The sequence below is a fragment of the Artibeus jamaicensis genome, unplaced genomic scaffold (genome assembly GCF_021234435.1).
Source record: "Artibeus jamaicensis isolate MK-2021 breed Jamaican fruit bat unplaced genomic scaffold, CSHL_Jam_final contig_399, whole genome shotgun sequence".
NCBI lineage: Eukaryota > Metazoa > Chordata > Mammalia > Chiroptera > Phyllostomidae > Artibeus > Artibeus jamaicensis.
Genome location: NW_026521816.1, coordinates 887,127 through 908,805, shown reverse-complemented (window position 1 = coordinate 908,805; position 21,679 = coordinate 887,127). Strand labels below are relative to the sequence as shown.

Here is a 21,679-nt window from a genome sequence, read left to right as displayed (position 1 = left end):
CTCCCAGGTGGCTGGGTTGTGAGGCTGTATGTGGGGGTGTGGTCAGAGCGGGAAAATGGCGGCACCCTCTGCTGTTTCGTGCCACTGGTTGAGGAGCAGAACCTTAGGTGGTTCGCCAGGGCTGGGCCACTCAGAGTCGCTGGGTTATGACGCTGTATGTGGAGGTGGGGTCAGAGCAGGGAAATGGCGGCACACTCCCTGCTGCCTGCTGCAGGGACCCACTGGGTCCTGGTCCAGTCGCCCACTCCCTCGCTTGTCTATCCGCTCACAAATGCGCCACCACAGTCAACCTGCAGCCCTGTTCCCTTGCTGTTTCCCCGCCGTCGCTCGCTTGGTCGCTAACTCCAACCCTGTGCCTGGATTCTGCGCGCCTGAGTCCGTCTGACCGAGTTTTCCTGTGCAACCCTGCTCCACCAGCTGCTGGTTTTGCCCCTTACCGGTCAGACTGAAGAATTTGTTGTTAACAGACTTCCGAAAAGTTCAATTTTCTGTGTTCTGGCTGTGTTTTCTGTTGCTAATATTTAGTTGTCTCTAAACTTGGTTGTGTGAGAAGGCACAGATATCCACCTATGCCTCCATCTTGGCGGAACTCAATATCTGTCCTTGCTTTTGTTTATGTAATATATTACATTTACTGATTTGCAAATATTGAACCATTCTTGCATGCCTGGGATGAATCCCACTTGGTTGTGGTGTGTGATCTGTTTAATGTATCGTTGGATGCAGTTTGCCAATATTTTGTTGAGGATTTTAGCGTCTATGTTCTGAACTTTTCTTTCTTTGTTGTGTCTCTATCTGGTTTTGGAATTTGGATGGTGCTGGCTTCATAAAAAAAGTTTGGGATTCTTCCATCATTTTGGATTTTTTGGAATAGTCTGTGAAGAATAGGGGTTAGCTCTTTTTTAAATGTTTTGTAGAATTCTCCTGTGAAACCATCTGGTCCAGGGCTTTTGTGTGATGGGAGCTTTTGATTACTGCTCCAATTTCATCTGCTGTTACTGGTCTGTTCAGGTTTTCTGCTTCTTCACTGAGTTTTGGAACATTGTATTTGTCCAGAAATTTGTCCATTTCACCTAGGTTTTCAAATTTTCTGGTATACATTTTTTCACAGTAATTTCCCAGAATCCCTTCTATTTCTGTGGTATCAGGTGTAGTCTCTCCTTTTTCATTACTGATTGTGTTTATTTGTGTTCTCTCTCTCCTTTTCTTGATAAGCCTACTTAAAGGCTTGACTATTTTGTTTATCTTTTAAAAAAAACCAGCTCCTGGATTCGTTGATTCTTAGAATTGTGCTTTTGGTCTCTATGTCATTTAATTCTGCTCTGATCTTGGTTATTTCCTTCCTTCTACCTCCTCTGGGCTGTCTTTGATTTTGTTCGAGTTCTTGCAGGTGTAGGGTTAGTTTGTTTGTACGAGATTTTTCGATCTTATTTATGTAAGCGTATATTGCTATGAACTTCCCTCTCAGGTCTGCCTTGGCTGTATCTTATAAGTTTTGGGTTGTTGTGAGTTCATTTTCATTTGTTTCCAGAAACATTTTGATTTCTTCCTTAATTTCATTCTTGACCCATTCGTTGTTTAATAGTATGTCGTTTAATCTCCATGATTTTGAGTGGTTTAGATTTTTTCCTTTCTGGTTGGTTTTCAGTTTCAGCCCTTGTGATCAGAGAAAATGCTCGGTATGATTTCAATTTTCTTGAATTTGTTGAGGCTTGTTTTGTGTCCTTTCATGTGGTCTATCTTTGAAAATGTTCCATGTGCATTTGAAAAGAATGTGCATTTAGCTTCTTTGGCATGAAGGGTTCTTTATATATATCAGTTAAATCCATTTCATCTAAGGCATTGTTCAATGCCACAATATCTTTGTATTTTGTTTGGAAGATCTGTCCATTTTTGACATTGGGGTATTAAAATCCCTTAGTATAATTGTTTTGCTGTCAATATCTTTCTTGAAATCCTCTAAGATTTTCTTTGTATATTTTGGTGCTCCTATGTTGGGTGCATATATATTTATGATGTTAATGTCTTCTTGGTGGATTCTTCCCTTGAGTATTATGAAGTGACCTTCTGGGTCTCTCTTTATAGCCCTTGTTTTGAAGTCTGTTTTGTCTGATATGAGTATTACTACTGTGGCTTCTTTTTCTTGTCCATTTGCTTGGAAAATTTGTTTTCAGCCCTTCACTTTTAGTCTGTGTAGGTCTTTTGTCTTGAGGTGGGTCTCCTGTAGGCAGCATATGTGTGGGTCATGCTTTCTTATCCATTCAGCTATTCTGTGTCTTTTGATTGGAGCATTTAATGTGTTTACGTTTAAGGTTATTATTGATAGTTCCTTATTCATTGACATTTTTATACCTGTGTTCCTCTCTGTCTCTCTCTTTACCTTCCTTTCCTTAAAGCAGACCTTTTAGCATCTCTTGCAGAGCTGGTGTGGTGGAGGTGTATTCTTTTAGACTTCTTTTGTCTTGGAAGCTCTTTATTTGGTCTTCTATCTTGATTGAGAGCCTTGCTGGGTAAAGTAGCCTTGGTTGTAGGCCTCTGGTTCTCATTACTTGGAATATTTCTTGCCATTCTCTTGCGTGGAGTGTTTCCAGTGAGAAGTCAGTAGTTAACCTTATTGAGGCTCTCTTGTATGTTACTTCCTTTTTCTCCCTTGCTGCCTTTAAGATTCTCTCTTTGTCTTGGAATTTTGCCATTTTAATGGTGATATGTCTTGAAGTGGGCCTCTTTGGGTTCCTCTTGATTGGGACTCTCTGTGATTCCTGGATTTGTGTGACTTTTTCTTTCATGAAATTAGGGAAGTTTTCCATTATTACTTTTTCAAATACGTTTTCTGTCTTTTGTTCTTCTCCTTCTGGTATTTCTGTTATTTAGATATTATTATTTTTCATATTGTCTTGCAGTTCTCTTAATCCCTCTTCATTCTTTCTGAGCCTTATTTTCTTTTCTTGGTCTTCCTGTGCGTTGTTTTTTAATTCATCCTCCAACTCACTGATCCAATCTTCGACTTCATCGATTCTACTTTTGATTCCTTCCACTGTGTTCTTCAATTCAGAAATTGTATTCCTCATTCTCTCTTGTTCCTTGCTGATAGTTTCTATTTCCTTTTTCATGTTGATATAGTTTACAGTGAGATCATTATAGCTCCCCTGTAGTTTCTGGTATCTCATTGTGAGCTTTTTGAACTTCCTGATAACCAGTGCTTTGAATTCAGTATCTGGTAGTTGACTTGCCTCTATTTCATCTAACATTCTTTCTGAGGCTTCCTCCTTTTCTTTCATTTGGGAATTGTTTCTTTGTGTTCCCATTGTTTTTGAGACTCTTCTTGTTAGCCTCAGCTTCTTAGATTAATCTGTTCTGACTCCCTGGGTTTATGGTGTGAACTTCTGTGGGGGAATGCCTGTGAAATTCAGTGGTGCAGTCTCCTTCAGTTATCCTGGTGTTCTCCGCTTCCACCTACTCTTTTTTGTTGTTGTTTTGTTGTCAGCAGTTGGAGGTGAAGGCAAAATGGTTTATGACAGCAGGAGAGTATTTTATTATATTTACAGTCACAGCCGGTAGAGAAGAGATAGGAAGATCTTTAAGCTTTATATAGTGTTCATCATAATCTTCAATCCAACTTGCTACTTTTAAGAGAGGATGGACATAAGATAAGTCTCTTGTTGGGGAGGGAAGGCTAGTAAGTTGGATCTAGAAAGCAGTGAGGTTGTGGTTGGTCAGATTCTGGGATAAGGTGAGAGTAAAAGATAGTAAATAGGTTTAGCGTGTGAGCAAACAGAGTTATTTACTCCAGTAATTGAATTCAGGAAACTGTGAAGTGGACTAAGGTCCAGGAGATGTGTTGTGAAGTATTTACAGTCGTATAGAACAGCTATTATTTACAATAATATTAGAGCAATAATCATATGACAGACTCTACGTGATCTGGATAACATGAATAGGGGATATAGAACTTTGGGTAGTGTGCTAAACGAAAACAAGTGGCATGAATTTTAGAAAATTGGTAATACACTGTAGAGGAGAGAACAGGGGAAACTTGTTGAATGATACAATATAACCATCTGAGGCAAAGAAGCCTATACAGAAAGAGGAGGAGTACAAAGATACTATTAAAATATAAAAGAAGTGAGAATAATGAAAAATAATAATAATACAAATATGCAGCAACTTGTGGCTTCTCTGCTATAGCAAAGTGAAATTTGTCTGTCTGTCCCTACTGTGGGGAAGCCTCTTCTTTGGGTCCAACTCTGGTCTTTTTCCAGTTCCAAATTGTTTGTGTCGCTTGTGGGTAAAAAGAAAAAAGGCAGGAGAAGGGAGGAAAAAACAGTAAGTTTGGAAAGGAATGAAGGAAGAATAAAACAGAAGAGAAGAAAAGAGAGGAAAAAAGTATTGAAAGATAAAACAAAAATAAAATTAAAAAGATAAAAGATTACTTAAAAAAAAATGTCTTGTTGGTTTCAAAGTAGCCAAACTAGTTTTTCTGGCCGCAGCAGGTTGAGGGGCGATTGGGATGGCCTTTCTGCCAGAGCTCTCCCAAGACCCAAACCGATGCCTCTCCCCAGTACCCCATGAAGGGGATCTAGGACTTCCTCATAGCGCTCTTTTCCCCAGGGTGTTATCACTGTGAGCTGAGTTGCGGGGCGCACATGTGCACACCGCTAGCCTGGTTGTCCTGGGTTTAGGCTCAGACTTCTCCCAGTTCTGTGGGGGAAACTCCAGGCCTTCTGCCCAACTGTGGGGTTTGCTGCCAGGCTGGGTGGGGAGCAGACTGGGCGGCCGTAGTAGAGGAAACCTTCAGTTTACATTAAAAAAACTCTCCTTTAGAAAACCTGCCTCTCAGAACAGCTTATTCTCCCAGCCAGACCTGTGACTATCAGAGTCAGAGCCCCACACTGCACCTCTCAGTTCTCCCAGGCTGGCGACCACAGAATCCAGTTGATCTCGGCCCTTTGTCCTTAGTACCCTCTCTGCAAACTCTAGCAAACAAGTCTCTCCTGGTGCCCAACCTTGCTCGGCCAGGGAGGGAGGAAGCTGATAACCCAGCTCTCTCCCAAGGACCCTTTGGCAGGCCTGGGGCTCCCAAAGAGTCCGCAGGAGACACACCAGGAGCCAGTCCTGAGTGCTGGGCGCCAACCAAGGTACACCGGGTGCTGCGCGCCAGGCATTGGGCTCCAGGCTGTGCACCGGCTGAAGCCCCTGCTGCTCCTGTCTTTGCTCTGGTCCCTGAGACTCTACAGTACTGCAGCTGTCTCCCTACCATCTGGGTCTTCCGTGACCGTCACGATTTCTGGTCCCTTATTTTCATATATTCTGGGGAACTGTTGGCTCTTTGTGCTGTTCCTCTGTAGATCGGATTTTCTCCCATGTGTGCAAGGAAATGGAATCCGCTCCGTCCTACTCCGTTGCCATCTTGGAACCCCCTTGTTCCTTTTGAGAGTTAATTGTTTGACTTTTTGTGTTAGTTTATATGAACTAGGTGAAAATACCTCTCTCTCATGAAAATATGGCCTTATGTGTAGAAGACACTGTGAGGCTGTGTGTGTTGGATGGCTTTGGGAGGCAGATAGGAGGCAAGCAGGTACCTAAGGGCACTGGCCTACAAAGCTGAGTGGGTCTGAGTGTCTCCCTTTGTTTTGGGCCAAAATGGTTTCTGGCAGTTGTTCTGGAAACATGCAGAGTGGATCTTGCAGGGAGACCTGAGTACCTAGATAGAGTCCCCACCTACCCTGTGGGAAAACAATGGCATTCACTAGCACCTTCAACCCTGGAGAATTCCCTCAGTCTTTAGAGAGTTCCTGTGGTTCCCCAGCCTTCTCTATACAGTCTTTGTGTTGTTAGTTGTACAGAAAGTTATCTTGTGCAGAAAGCATTGGAGTCTATGTAGACTTTATGTGCTAGGTTGTTTGAGGAAGCTGGACTGGATCTGGGTAGGCATTTATAGTGCCTGTGGCACTGCCTTGGTGGGCTGGAGTGGCTTCAAGGATGTGGAGGACAGGTGAGGCAGGAAGGCAATTTGCATGTGATAATATGCCTTGTTGTTCCTGCTTGCTCCCTACAAGCAGAGGCAAAAGGCTCCAGACATTGTAGCTGTAACATCCAGTGGTGGAATAGAGAGAGCTCTAGCCTACCTTATTGAGGTGGCCAGAGCCATAAACAATGGTATTCACTGGTTCCTCTAGCCTGGGATAGTTCCTGTGGTTTCCCAGCCTGTGGTCTGTTTTCTTTTCTTTTTTTGTGGTCTGTTTTCTTTTCTGTTCTCTCTGTGGTCTGTTTTCTTATATGTTGTTCAGAAAATGTCTGGCAGGAGTAATGCTCTCTCTGTATATGTATATTTGAGTATTTCCATGGGAGGGGGTGAGTTCAGCATCTTCCTGTGTCACCACCATCTTTGACCTTCTCAGTATTCTGATTTTTACAAGAACGTAAGTCTAGATTCTGTTACTCATGTCTAGAAGGAGAAGTTCCAGAAAAATAATTTGAGGTAGGTTCAAAGATACTATAGTTCAACAAGATTTTAAATGTATGAACAATGAGGAAATTGGATAAAAGGATATAGTCAGGTGTAGGACTATACAGTAAAGTCAGACATAGGATTAGGACATAAAGTGTGTGTTCTTTGTATCTTTGTTATTCTCAGAAGCCAGAATAAAGACTAAAATATTACCAGTTATAAGGTTTAGAGCATGCCCAGTAGTAGAACAAATGTGATGCTTCCAAGAAACACAGCTTTACCTGGTATTAAGATGTGTGAGAGAACATTTTTTAGATATTTTTATAAAAGGAACACTATGTCATATGGGACCAACAGTCCCAGAATTGACTTAAATATTATATAGTAAGTATCCAGAGAGCTTTTTAGAAAACCCAGGCACAGAGTTTTAAAGGTTGGTGCCCTGAAATCTCTTTTTTTTAAAGCCTCATAAGTGATTTTAAAGTTAATGCTAGGTTAGGAGTGTCCAACATCCAGAAATAGGAAAATTAAAACTACCAATTCAATAAATACAAGAGTTTATTGTATATGTAAGAGCAGTTCACAACTGGGAGCTTTCAGATTCAAAGACTGATAGCTCAGGGCATGACATCACAGGATGGCTTATAAAGCAAAAATGAGGAAGTTGTTTAACCTTTACAGTGTTTGGTTATTACAGTGGGAGTTTCCAGCTCATAAGGGATTAGTTAATAATGATTATCATATATCATTTTAGGAAGATGAGTTAAGTTTTTTTAATGATTATCAGAGGCAATTACAAGAAGCACCCAAGTTAATAAGTTCATTTGATTCACAGAATAAGCTAAATTTTATGTTTAACTTGTGTGGCTTAAATGGTTTTATCTGATCAAGGAATTTTCAAGTCTCGTCTCTGTTTTCTATATAATTTTAATAGGAACCACAGATAATTTTGACTCATACTTTCAGTGGGATCCCCACAATAAATGAAATAGCAAACCTTCTGTGACTGTTTTGTAATGCATGCTTCATTCAGCCTGTGGCCAAATCCCAACTCAATAAAAGTAATTCCATGAATAAATAAAATAATAAAGTCCAAGTGCACAGAGTTCTAATGACCTACCTATATCCAAGGATAAAATTTAGACTATTCATATAATTGCACAGGTTGTCTGAATACTTAGTTTCCAGATAATTTATATGCATATACCATTAACAATGCATATATATACCATATCTTCCAGCTACATTCTTGGTGCATATAGCAGCACTCTAGGTTATATTTCCACAATGCAAACATTTGGTTTTGTGAATTTGTATACTTTTGACAGTCAGTTAACTGAAAGAGAGGCTGATACCTTGGGGAAGGAAAAAAGTGCTTATTCAAGGCCACCCACCTCTCACTGATAAGTAAGAAATGAGTAGTACAGGCAGTGAGTGCTAAGAGTTTGGAGAGGAGAAAGATTTTGCGAACTAAGACACTTATGTTTGGGGCTCCAGTTGAGCCTTTGAAGTTAAGGTTTGGACAGAAAAGCCAATTGAGAAGGATATTGCTTTCTGCAGCTATGGGATGAGTAAAAATTTAAAACAATAATTTAGGAAGACTTAACTAGTTGGAATGAAGGCTTGACCTTTTAGGGAGAAGTGAAGTATAATTAGGAAGATATTTTTCATCCATCTCATGAAGTACCTGAATATTTGGGCCCTTTCTAAATACAGTGGGGAAGATTTACCTGTGTAGTATATCAAATTAATTAGAATGGGGTAGAATCTTGAAAAAGCGACCAGCTCAAGGCAGCAAAGACCTTGGGAGGGAATCTACACTAGAGAATTTTGGTAGGGCGGAAAGATAAGGAAGCATGAATACAATGTTCCATGCAAATAAAAAACAATAGATTGGCTCATTTTGCCCAAAGAATCAGAATACCAATCTTAATCTCAAACTTCTAAGACATTTGACCCCAGCCTAACTTTCCAACTAAATTCTCATTACTCTATGACAGGAAAAGAGGACTATGAATTTTTCCTGAGACATGATTTATCTGTATATTTCATCTGCTACTATTCTTTCTTTCATGTCCTTGCCTTTCCACCCTTATGCTCACCTTTTAAAATCCTTCCTAATCTTAAATGTTTCCTGTGCTATGAAATCTTCCTTGTTTCATGCAAACTGTATATAACCTTTAGTCCATATGGGTCCCCATAGCCTATTGTATTTCTTTCTTAACATTTATATTTTGCTTTATATTTTCATGTAAAATGTCCCCTAATTTCATTCTATATATTCTTTGCTTTCAGGGACTTACTATATCTTGCTTATAATTCCTGGAGTACTTAACAAGGGCTTTGTCTATATTTTGTGCTTTATAAACTGGTTTTTAGAACTGGGTACATAGTTACCAGGAAATAATTGAATAGATTTATTATTTTAAAAAGTTATAGTTAAGATATACTCTTGTAGTATAACTGTTCATATTTACCAAGTAATACAATGTATATGTATGGATTTAACTTCATAAACTTAATCATTGCTTATAAGGGCTTTTAACAGCATGGCTACACAGTAGCCATATAACTTGTCTAGACCAGGGATCTTTGTAACTGGTTTAGAGCAGGGGTCAAGCATACTTTTTCTGTAAAAGATCAGATAGTAAATCTTTGTGGCTTCCAAATGGTATCTATCATATATTCTTTGCTTGTTTTACAATAGGCTGTGGCCAGATACAGCCTACTGGTTGTAAATGCATACCTGTGATCTAGACAATAAGTCCACTTATTATTCTTTGATATTTGTTTCTTCTTTACCTGTGCTAGCATAAAAGTTTTTGTTTTTCTCACATTTCAGTTTTTTCCTTAGTGAACTATTTTTCACTGCCAGTACTTTCAAAACAATTAGTATCACAAAAATAGACAACCACATATATGCCTCTGATATCATACAATTGCAAATATACAGCACCTATTTTGAGGTATTTCTTAAAGTCTTTATCTTTTAGATATACCATAAGTATATACTTTTATTTTAGAGATACAGGATGAAACAAAAGTAAGTTTATGGTTTTAAGTATGCTAAACACAGTTTATTCTTGTATTATTTATTAATCATTGTATCATTTTCCAGAAGAAGAACTGTAAACCTACTTCTGCCCTATCCTGTATATATTAAAATATTTACAAATGCCCTGGCTGGTGTTGCTCAGTAGTTGGAGAATTCCCAGTAACTGAAAGGTTGCAGGTTTGATTCCTGGTCAGACCACGTACCTAAGTTGCAGGTTCATCCCTGTTAGTGTGCATGCATGTGACCTGGGGTCCAGTCAACCCTGGATGCATATGATCCCTGGTCCCAGTGTGGATCCCCGGTCTTAACAGTTGATGGTTCTTTTGCATCCATGTTTCTGTCTATCTCTTTAATATCCCTTCCTTTCTCTCTAAAAAAGGAAATGAAAATGTTCTCAGGTGAGGATTTTAAAAATTCACAAATGAATAGATATCTTGTAAAAAAAGGGTGGGGGGCAGAGGGACACAAGAAGTAGGTAAGGATATGGGTCAGGAGTTGTTAGCAAACTTGTTTTATAAAGGGCCAGGCGGTAAATATTTTACACTTTGCAGGCCATATAGTCTCTATCACCATTAGTCAAGTCTACTGTTATTGCACTAAAGCAGTCTTAAGCAATATGTAAATAAATGACTGTGTATTAATAAAACTATTCACAAAAACAGGAGGCAGCCAGATTTGACCTGTGGGTCTGACTCCTGGTCTGGGTGGAATAAGATTGGGCATTTGTTGGTAATTGTTAAAGCCAGGTGATGGGCACAGTAGATTTATTGTAGTATCGTCACTAATGTCATTTATGTTTGAAATATTCCATAATGAAAAGCTAAGAGAAGTTTCTGTAAAAGATAGGTTAATACAAAGAACAGACTCATTTGTTTAAATTCATTCGTAAATACTGTTTCATCTTATCTGAAATAATTTTTTACACTAGCTTCACTACAGACTTCACTACAACAATATGAGGAAAAAAACACCAAAATCAAGCAATTACTTATGAAAACCAAGAAAGAACTGGCAGATTCAAAACAAGCAGTATGTTAATTCTTCAGTTTCACATTTAATACTTATTTATAGTATATTTATGAATAATTTCTTTTGACTTAACCAAGATTCTTATTCTGTAGGAAACCAATCAATTAATGGTTCAAGCATCTTTAAAGGGCGAGCTGGAGGCATGCCAACAGCAAGTAGAATTCTATAAAGTAAGATTCTTTCTGCTTTTAAACACTTAGAGAAATTTTCCCATATAGAAGTAAGGTACTATTTAGGGATTTTTCTAAATATTATATCATATACGAGGTCTGTCCACAAGGTACCAGCCATGTAATATGAAAAGTAGAGACATTCATTGAAGAAGCTACAAGACACAGGAAACATTGTACATAGGACAATGACACCTCAGTCCCCTTCAAAGTAGGTACTTTGGGACCTCACACAGTTCTCCCAATCGCCATCAGCTGCTCCGTCATATTTTCCTGAATCTCATTGATTGTCTGAACTCTTTTCTCTTTCAAAGGTGATTTTAGTTTTGGGAAAAGCCAGAAGTCACAAGGTGCCAAATCTGGGCTATAGTGGGGCTGAGTCATCTGAGTGATTGGATGTTTTGCCATAAAACTCTGCATGAGTGGGTATATTGTCGTGATGAAGCTGCAATCACCAATTGCCCATAGCTGTGGCCTTTTGAATCATCCAAATAGTTTCCATGGAGGAATGTTTAAGCTTAATGCCAATTTTGATGCAGATTCGTTGCTCTACTTGCTCAGTCATTTTGAATACCACAGCCACACAGTACACACCCTCACTCAACAGCATTTACTACCCCAACTTACTAGCACAGTGAAGTCATCATTGTTCCAGTCCACTCTCCGTGGTTGCCAGGTTACATCAGTGTCACACAAACCATTCTCAGTATATTAACAATGGTTGAACTTTTTCTGGACAGCCCTCATATATATGTGTGTGTGTATGTACATACCTATGTGTATACACACAAATATATATATACATGTAACTGTATGTAAGTAACATGAAATATAGTATATGTATAGATGTACACATATGTATCAATCATGCACACAGTCAGCCCTTTGCAGATTTGGGTTTCACATCCTCGGATTCAACCAAGCACAGATCGAAACAGTATTTTTGATCCATAGTTGGGATCAAAAGTATGCAGAGAGGCAACTATATGCATTGTTCTACACCATTTTATATAAGGATCTTGAGCATCCTTAGATTATTGTATCCACAGCATTCTTGGAATCATTCCACCACAGACACTGAAGGTCAAGTGTATGTTTTTTCCCTAAATATTCTTCCTCTTCAGGTGTTTAATGAAACTTTGAACTGTATATAACATGTAGTTTGGAACTTATTCATGATAGATTTTTTTATTGATATTGATATAAGTGAAACTAATTTATAGCCCTGGCTGGTGTGGCTCAATGGCTGAGTGCCGTCCTACAAATCAAACAGTCACTGGATCGATTCCCACTCAAGGGCACATGCCTGTGTTGCTGGCCAGGTTCTCAGTAGGGAACACTAGAGGCAACCACACATTAATGTTTCTCTCCCTCTCTTTCTCTTTCCCTTCCCCTCTCTAAAAAATAAAATAAATAAAATCTTTAAAAAAAACCTTCATTTATAAAGAAAAATGTTCTTTATTGTCTCTTTCAGTAGTAACATAATTTTGATACTTAATTATATCCTTTAATTATTTAAGACTCAGGTCTCCAATGTCAAGTTTATGTTTACGGAAAATTTGTTTCACTAATGATGATCATATTTACTAGAACTTCATTGAAAGATTTTGCCTCTAGATTCGGCTGGCTGAGATAACATCTGAGAAACACAATATTCATGAGCACCTGAAGACCTCTGCAGACCAGCACCAGCGTACATTGAGTGCATACCAGCAGAAAGTGACAGCCCTTCAGGAAGAGTGCCATGCTGCCAAGGTTTGTTCTTCACACAGAAGCAGCGTGTCACAGATGTTATTATCCACTAGATAGCAGCTTACTTGAGGGCTATGGTCTTGCATTTTAGTGTTTGCTGTTACTTAAGCATACTTGTTAGGTGAATACCAGGTTCAGCTCATCTGACCTGGACACCAACTTGATCGCAATCCTGCCACTTGGATAACTTTTTTTTCTAAAAGGAAGGACACGAGAACATGTTTTTATTACGACCTTGCTTTATGATTTCAGTGTGTAAGGAAATTACTGTTTTAAAGTTTTTATTAGAGAAGTGTTATAGTTCTTTGTGAGAGCCAAATGATTATAAAATTCTATTCTAATAGAATGGCTATTGCAACCTACTTACCTACCTACAAAACAGAAAAATTACATTAGCTTTGTTACAAGTGTAGCTCTTATCTAAGCAATCTTTGCAAAGAGTCATGGGAGTTTACAGATCACATCAGCAAAGTGAGAGGACTGGAGTTTAATTTTCCCACTCTCTTTTGAAAACTTCAAGTAGCTTAATTTCTTTGAATCATATTTTCTTGTATTTACTTTTTTAAAAAAAGGGCATATCATATATGAAAGGCTTCTTAAACGTCCAAAGACAAATAGTGCCATTATAAAATTTAAGGGTACTTCCCTGAATGGTTTGGCTTGATGGGTCAGTGTTGTCCCACAAACCAAAAGGTTGCTGGTTTGATTCGTTGTCAGGGCACATGCCTGGGTAGTGGGCCAGGCTCCCAGTTGGGGGCCTGTGAGAAGGCAGCGAACTGATGTGTCTCTTGCACATCCAAGTTTCTTTCTCCTTCCCTTCCCTCTCTCTAAAATAAACAAACAAACAAACAAATAAATGCCGTGGGCTGTGGGTAGTGTGTGTGTGTAAATAAAAGCTATGGGTAGTAAAGTAATCTACTGAGTGTCAACCCATGGTCCCTGGTGGCAATTCAACACCAAAGGAATTCCCACTTTGGGGTGCAGGTGAAGAAAGAAACTTTATGCAGTGCCAAACAGCTCAATTGTGATTCAGCACAGCTGTGAAAACAGCATAACTGTGAGGCAGCCCTGGGGCCAAGCAACACTGGCCCATGCCACTGCATTGCTAGACATCTCTGCTCTGCTCCTCACAGGTCTGCTTTGGCCTGTACTGGTCTGCTCTGCTCTGCTCTGTTTCAATGAGGCATTCTCAGTGTTTCAGCTCAGACAGGGAAATGCAGTCTTCAGCGGAAAGGAAAAAAAGTGTGCTCACGGGGCCAGGGGGGAGCTCACTTAGATAGAAAGAGTCTCAGCCTCTGGCCTCTGATTGGTTCGTTCTCATGCAAATGAGGACTCCAAAACTTTGCAGTTTGATTAGCCCAAAAGGCAGCGTTCCAATTGATCAGATTAAGCCCCACTGAGTGGTCTGTGAAGAAGCTGATGGGAATAAAGCTGTGCAGCTCCAGTTGGATGGGGAAAGCCTCAGTCCTACTGGTTGAAATAGGATTCCAGGAACTCCCTTCTAAAGGCTGGCTCAGCTGGCAGAAACACATTGCTGGCAGGCAGTTCAGTGCAGGCCTCTCCCTGAACCTGTGTTTGTGTGAGCAATATAGAAATGGCTGCTAGGTTTTGTTTTTTAAATGATCCCTTAAATGTGAGCCCAGTTAGCCACCAAAAGCCTTTTTTAGTAGATATCTTCTTTGTCAGGGCCCACCCAGGGAATAAAACATGGTAGAAGCATATATCCTGTAAGACAAAATTATATCATTCCAGAGCTTTTAAAAAGTGAAAGACCAAGCAAAGTTTTTAGCTAAAGTTAATCAGGGAGCTAAAGCGTCAGTCATTTTCCTCATTTTCCAAAACAGATTTTTATTTTAATTCATTAATCTCTGAAAGACAATAGAGGATAATGTTACAATAGAAAACTGCAATAGAAAGTTTTTTCTCTTTTAAATGTTATAGGTGGAACACGCTGCTATAACCTCTGAATTTGAGAGCTACAAAGTCCGGGTTCATAATGTTCTAAAACAAAAGAAAAATAAATCTGTGTCTCACACTGAAATCGAGGAAGCTAAACAAGAAAGGTAAAGTCTGAATTATAAGAAACATGCAGAGTTTTTCTCCCCAGTCCAAGTTCTTCAACATAGGTTGAAAATCCTAATTTGGTTTTTTTTTTTTTGGACTGTGGAATTTTACATGTAATGACCAACAAGAACAGAGACTTTGGCTTCACTGTGAATTCAGACAATACCAAGGAAACATAACTATGAAGGGCATTGTTACAAACTCAAAAATATGTGTAAAATAAACACTGCAACCAGGATATAGATTTTGAGATGTAAGCATAATACTTGCATCTTGTACTAAGATCTGGTCATAGTGGAAATACAAAGGTATATTATAATTAGGTTTTCTAGTTTTTCTTTCTTTTTAATTTTCCAAGTAAGTTGTCTCCATTTTCCCTTCATCACTACCCCTGACCCCAGCCATCCCAACGTCTCACTCTGGATCCTACTATTCTCCTTTGGTTTTGTCCATGTGTCCTTTACACATGTTAATTGACAACCCTTCCCCTTTTTCTACCCATTATCCCCTCCCACTTTCCCTCTGGTCACTGTCAATTTGTTCTTAATCTCAGTCTCTCTAGTTATATATATTTTGCTAGTTTGTTTTGTTGATTAGGTTCCACTTACAGGTGAGAGCATATGGTATTTGTCTTTAATGCCTGGCTTATTTCACTTACCATGATGCTCTCCAGATCCATCCAAGTTGTCATAAAGAGTAGGAGCTTCTTTTTTCTTTCTGCTGTGTGTTATTCCATCGTGTAAATGTCCCACAGTTTTCCGATCCACTCGTTTGCTGATGGGCACTTAGGTTGCTTCCAGTACTTGACTATTAAAAATTGTGCTGTTATGAACATTGGAGTTCATAGGTTCTTTGAAATTGGTGTTTCAGAATTCTAAGGGAATAATCCCAGCAATGGAATTGCAGTTTAATTTTTAGTTTTCTGAGGACATTCCACTGTTTGTTACAGTGGCTGCACCAGTCTGCAATCCCACCAGCAGAAAAAGGTTCCCTTTTCTCCACAACCTCTCCAACACTAGTTGTTTGTTGCTTTGTTTATGATGGCCATTCTGACCTTTGTGAAGTGGTATCTCATTGTGGTTTTAATTTGCATCTCTGTAATGGCTAGTGATGCTGACCATCCTGTTATATGTCTCTGGGCCCACTGTATGTTCTCCACGGCAAAGTGTCTGTTCAGGTTCTTTGCCCATTTATTAATTGGGTTATTTGTTTGTCTTCCTTGAGTGGAGTCTTGTGAGTTCTTTCTGTATTTTAGAGATCAAACCCTTGTCCAAGCTATTATTGGAAACTATTTTCCCATACAGTTGGTTCCCTTTTAATTTTGCTGATGTTTTTCTTTAGCTGTGCAGAAGCTTTTCATTTTGATGAGGTCCCATTTGTTTAATGTTTCCTTTATGTCCCTTGCTCTAGGAGACAAGTCAGTGAAAATATTGCTGCATGAAATACCTGAGATTTTCCTGTCCTTGTTCTCCTCTAGGACTTTCATGGTGTTATGTCTTTAAGTCTTTTATCCATCTTGCATTTATTTTTCTGTATGTTGTAAGTATATGGTCGAATTTCATTTTTTTGCATGTAGCTGTCCAGATCTCTCAACACTATTTGTTGAAGATGCTATTTTTACTCCATTTTATCCTGCTGCCCCCTTTGTCAAATAATTAACTGACCATAGAGACTTGAGTTTATTTCTGGCCTCTCTATTCTGTTCCATTGATCTATGTGTCTGTTCCTGGCCAGTACCAGACTGTTTTGATTACAGAGGCCTTGTAATACATTTTTTAAAATATTTTTTTATTTTATTGATTATGCCATTACATTTGTTCTATTTCCTCCCTTCATTTCCCTCTACCGTGCACACCCCTCCCCCACCATTCCCCCCTTTAGTTCATGAACGCGTGTCTTAAGTTCTTTAGATTCTATATTTCTTCTACTATTCTTACCCTCCCCCTATCTATCTTCTACCTACCATCTATGCTACTTATTCTCTGTACCCTTCCCCCCTTTTTCTCCTCCCACTCCCCTTTTGCTAACCCTCCGTGCAATCTTCATTTCTATGGTTCACTCCTGATCCAGCTGTCCTCTTAATTTGCTTTTGTTTTAGGTGTGGTTGTTGGTAACTGTGAGTTTGCTGTCCTTTCACTGTTCATATTTTTTATCTTATTTTCTTAGGTAAGTCCCTTTAACATTTCATATAATAAGGGCTTGGTGATGATGAACTCCTTGAATTTGATCTTATCTGAGAAGCACGTTATCTGTCCTTCCATTCTAAATGAAAGCTTTGCTGGGTAGAGCAATCTTGGATGTAGGTCTTTGGATTTCATGATTTGGAATACTTCTTTCCAGCCCCTTCTTGGTTGTAAGGTCTCTTTTGAGAAATCAGCTGACAGCCTGATAGGAACTCCTTTGTAGGTGACTGTCCCCTTATCTCTTGCTGCTTCTAGGATTCTCTCCTTCATTTTAATCTTGGCTAATGTACTTATGATGTGCCTTGGTGTGTTTCTTCTTGGGTCCAACTTCTTTGGGACTCTCTGAGCTTCCTGGATTTCCTGGAAGTCTATTTCCTTTGCCAGGGTGGGGAAGTTCTCTTTTATTATTTGTTCAAATAAGTTTTCCACTGGTGGCTGTTCCTCTTCCCCTTCTGGTACCCCTATAATTCAGATGTGGGAGCATTTAAAGATGTCCTGGAGGTTCCTAAGCCTCTCCTCATTTTTTTGAATTGTTGTTTCTTCATCCTTTTCTGTTTGGTCATTTTTTCCTTCCTTCTGGTCCACTCCCTTGATTTGAGTCCCAGTTTCCTTTCCATCACTATTGTTTTCCTGTGCATTTCCCTTCATTTCAATTAGTTTAGCCTTCATATGTTCCTCTAATTTGTGACTAAAATCAACCAGTTCTGTGAGCATCCTGATCACCAGTGTTTTGAACTGTGCATCTGAAAGTTTGGCTATTTCTTCATCGCTTAGATTTATCGGCTCTGGGGCTCTGAGTTGTTCTTGAGCCATGTTTTGGTGTGTTCATGCCTGTTACGTATGAAGAGAAGTGCCTTAAGTGTTCACCAGGGTGGGGCCACCCAGGTTGCTGGTTTCTGATGCTTTATGTGGGGGCGGGGTCAGGGAGGGAGCAATGGCGGTCCTCTCCGCTCACCCGCGCCTCACTACTCGCCTCCGCCTGTTTATCTGAGCACAAATGTGTGAGCCTGCCGCCCTGTGCCGGGGCCTGCGCCATCTGTCTCAATGCATGTCTCTTCACTGGTTTATCTGCATGTGCGATCCCAGACAGCCAGCTGCATCAGCTACATCGCACCTTCCCTGGGTCTGCCCGTAGCTACCCTGCACCTAGGATCCGCGCCTTCGGCTGCTTGCGCACTGCCTGGTTGGGGGATCGTTTTTGCCCAACCTGCTGTGCTGCTGGCTTCCCTGCTCTCACCGGTTTAGCTTAGCAGTTCGTTATTTTCAGACTCTGTATTGTTCGGTTTTCTGTGGTTTGGTTGCGTTTATTGTTGTTAAAACTTTGTTGTTTTTAGATTTGGTTGTGCGAGGAAGCAAAGTATTTCCACCAATGCCTTCATCTTGGCGGAAGTCCGGCCTTGTGATACATTTTGATATCAGGTATTGTGATTCCCTTCTACTTTGTTCTTCTTTCTTAAAATTGCTGAGGCTATTTGGGGTCATTTATAGTTCCATATAAATTTTTGAAATTGTCATTATATATCTGTAAACTATGTCATTGGTACTTTAATAGGGATTGCGTTGAATCTATAAATTGCTTTTGGTAGTATGGAAATTTTGATGATGCTAATTCTTCCAGTCCATGAATATGGTATATTCTTCCATTTATTTGTGTCTTCCTTAATTTCTTTCTTCAGTGTTGTATACTTTTCTGAATATGGGTTTTTTACCTTTTTGTACACTTTCTTCCTAAGTACTTTATTTTTGTTGTTGCTATAGCAAAATGGGATTTTCCCCCTGATTTCTGTTTTTGGTATTTTATTGTTGTTGTACAAGAATGCCTTTGATTTCCGAATATTGATTTTGTATTCCGCTGTTTTGCCAAATTCACTTACCAGGTCTAGTAGTGTTTTGGTGGAATCTGTATTATTTTCTATGTACACTATCATGTCATCTGCAAACAATGACAGTTTTTCTTCCTCTTTTTTGATTTGGTTGGGTTTTATTTCTTTTCCTTGTCTGCTTGCTGTGGCTAGGACTTTCAATACTATGTTGAATAGGAGTAGTAAGTACAGACATCCTTGTCTTCTTGCTGATGTTAGTGGGAAAGCTTTTAGTTTTTGCCCTTTGAGTATGATGTTGGCTGTACATTTCTTGTATGTGGCCTTCATTATGTTGAGGAATGCTCTTTCTGTTCTCACCTGAGTGTTTTTATCATAAATGGCTGCTGTACCTTATGAAATGCTTTTCCTACATTTATTGATATGATCATGTGGTTTTTATATCATCCTTATATCCCTGGGATGAATCCCACTTGATCACGGTGTATAATTTTTTATTGTATTGCTGGATGCAGTTTGTCCATATTTTGTTGAAGATTTTAGCATCTTATGTTCATCAGCAATAGTGTCCTGTAGTATTCTTTCTTTACTGTGTCTTTATCTGCTTTTAGGATTAGGATGACAGTGGCATCATAAAAAGAGTTTGGGAGTCTTCCCTCTTCTTGAATTTTTTGGAATAATCTATGAAGGATAGGGGTTAGCTTGTCCTTAAATGTTTTGTGAAATTCTCCTATGAAACAATCCAGTCTACAGCTTTTGTGTGCTGGAAGTTTTTTGATTACTGCTTCAATTTCATCAACTATTATTGGTCGGTTCAGGCTCTCTGTGTCTTCATTCAATTTTGTAAGATTATATTTTTCTAGAAATTTATCCATTTCACCTAGGTTGTCAGATTTCTTGGCATATATTTCTTTGTAGTAATTTCTTACAATTCTTTGTATTTTTATGGTATCTGTTGTAACTACTCTCTTTTATTTCTGATTTTGTTTACTTCTGTCCTATTTTTTTTTTTGCTAAATCTCCTTAAAGGCTTGTCAATTTTGTTTATCTTTTCAAAGAACGAACTCCTAGATTCAATAATCCTCAGAATTGTTCTTTAGTCTTTGTATCCTTTAATTCTGCTCTAATCTTGTTCATTTCCTTCCTTATACTTGCTCTGGGCTGTCTTTGTTGTTGTTCCTCCAGTTTTTGTAGATGTTGGATTAGGTTGTTTACTTGAAATGTTTCTGTATTTTTTAGGTAGGCCTGTATTGCTATTAATACTCTCGGGACTGCCTACGCTGTGTCCCGTAAGTTTGAGGTTGTTATGAGTTCATTTTAATTTCTTTCCAGAAACTTTCTGATTTCTTCCTTGATTTCACACTTAATCCATTCATTCTTTAATAGCATGCTATTCAATATCTACAAATTTGAGTGTTTTTGACTTTTTTCCTTGAGGTTGTTTTCTGATTTCAAGTTCTTATGGCCTAAGAAGATACTTTATATGATTTCAGTTTTTTTGACTTTGTTGAGGCTTGTTTTGTGTCTTGTCGTGCGGCCTGTCTTCGAAAATGTTCCCTATTCATTTGAAAAGAATGTACATTTTGCTTCTTTGGGATCATATGCTCTATATATATCAATTAAGTCCATTAGATCTAGGGCATTGTTCAATGGGGCAATATTCTTATTGTTTTGTTTGGAAGATCTAGCCATTGTTGACACTGGGGTGTTAACATCCTCTAGTGTGAGTGTGTTGCTGTCAATATCTTTTTAAAAAATTTTTATTTAGTTATTTTTCAAGTACAGTTTTCTGTTTATTTCTCCCATCCCAGCATACCCCTCCCCCATGCACCCCACCTCCCTCCCATTTCCACCCCCCTTAGTTATTATCCCTGTGTCCTTTCTACTTGTTCTTCTAAATCCCTCCCATTTTTTCCCCTTAAATTCCCTCCCCTCTCCCCTCTGGTCACTGTCCCCCTGTTCTCTATTTCAGTGTATTTGTCTTTATTTTGCTTGCTTGTCTGTTTTGTTGTTTAGCTTCCTGTTAAAGGTGAGATCATATGGTATTCGTCTTTCAACACCTGGCTTATTTCACTCAGCATAATGCTTTCCAGTTCCATCTATGTTGTTGCAAAGGGTAGGAGCTCCTTCTTTCTCTCTGCTGCATAGAGTTCCATTATGTATATGTACCACAATTTTTTGATCCATTCATTTACTGATTGGCACCTAGGTTGCTTCCAACTTTTGGCTATTGTAAATTGTGCTGCTATGAACATTGTGCTACACAGGTTCTTTGAAATTGATGTTTTAGGATTCTTGGGGTATAATCCTAGCAGTGGAATTGCTGGGTCAAAAGGCAGGTCGATTTTTATTTTTCTGAGAAAATTCCATACTGTTTTCCATAATGGTTGTACCAGTCTGCAATCCCACCAACAGTGATCTAAGGACCCCTTTTCCCCACACCCTCTCCAACATTTGTTGTTGGTTGCTTTGTTTATGATAGCCATTCTGACTGGTGTAAAGTGGCATCTCATGTGGTTTTAATTTGCATCTCTCTGATAGCTAGTGATATTGAGCATTTCTTCATGTGTCTCTGGATCTTCTGTGTGTCCTCCTTGGGGAAGTGTCTGTTCAAGTCCTTTTCCCATTTTTTAATTGGGTTGGTTGTCTTCTTAGAGTGGAGTTGTGTAAGTTCTTTGTTTATCTTCGAGATTAAACCTTTGTCTGAGGTATCATTGGCAAATATGTTTTCTCATACAGTTGGTTGTCTTTTTCACTTAATACTGTTTTCTTTAGCCACGCAGAAACGTTTTATTTTGATGATATACCATTTGTTTATTCTTTCCTTTATATTCCTTGCTCTAGGGGACACATCAGTAAAAATGTTGCTGCATGAAATATCTGAGATTTTCCTGTCAATGTTCTCCTCTAGGACTTTAATGGTTTCACAACTTATATTTAAGTCTTTTATCCACCTTGAATTTATTTTGGTGTATGGTGTAAGTTGGTGCTCAAGTTTCATTTTTTTGCACGTAGCTGTCCAGTTCTCCCAACACCATTTGTGGAAGAGGCTATCTTTACTCCATTTTATGTTATTGCCCCCTTTGTCGAATATTAATTGTCTGTTGAGATTTGGGTTTATTTCTGGGCTCTCCATTCTGATCCATTGGTCTATGTGC

The 21,679-nt window shown here is 39.0% G+C and overlaps 1 protein-coding gene across 3 annotated transcripts in view; it reads left to right on the top strand.

Moving 5' to 3' along the window:
• GCC2 (GRIP and coiled-coil domain containing 2) overlaps positions 1 to 21,679 on the top strand; it is a 118,399-nt gene that overhangs the window by 55,839 nt on the left and 40,881 nt on the right. For 2 of the 3 annotated variants that reach the window (XM_053665255.1, XM_037138348.2), the window contains 4 exons: positions 10,432 to 10,532; positions 10,625 to 10,702; positions 12,320 to 12,457; positions 14,396 to 14,517. In XM_053665255.1, the coding sequence (XP_053521230.1) occupies positions 10,432 to 10,532; positions 10,625 to 10,702; positions 12,320 to 12,457; positions 14,396 to 14,517 (439 nt within the window). Of the gene's footprint in view, positions 1 to 10,431; positions 10,533 to 10,624; positions 10,703 to 12,319; positions 12,458 to 14,395; positions 14,518 to 18,035; positions 18,121 to 21,679 lie in introns of all 3 variants that reach the window. The other variant, XM_053665256.1, reaches the window with a different exon arrangement.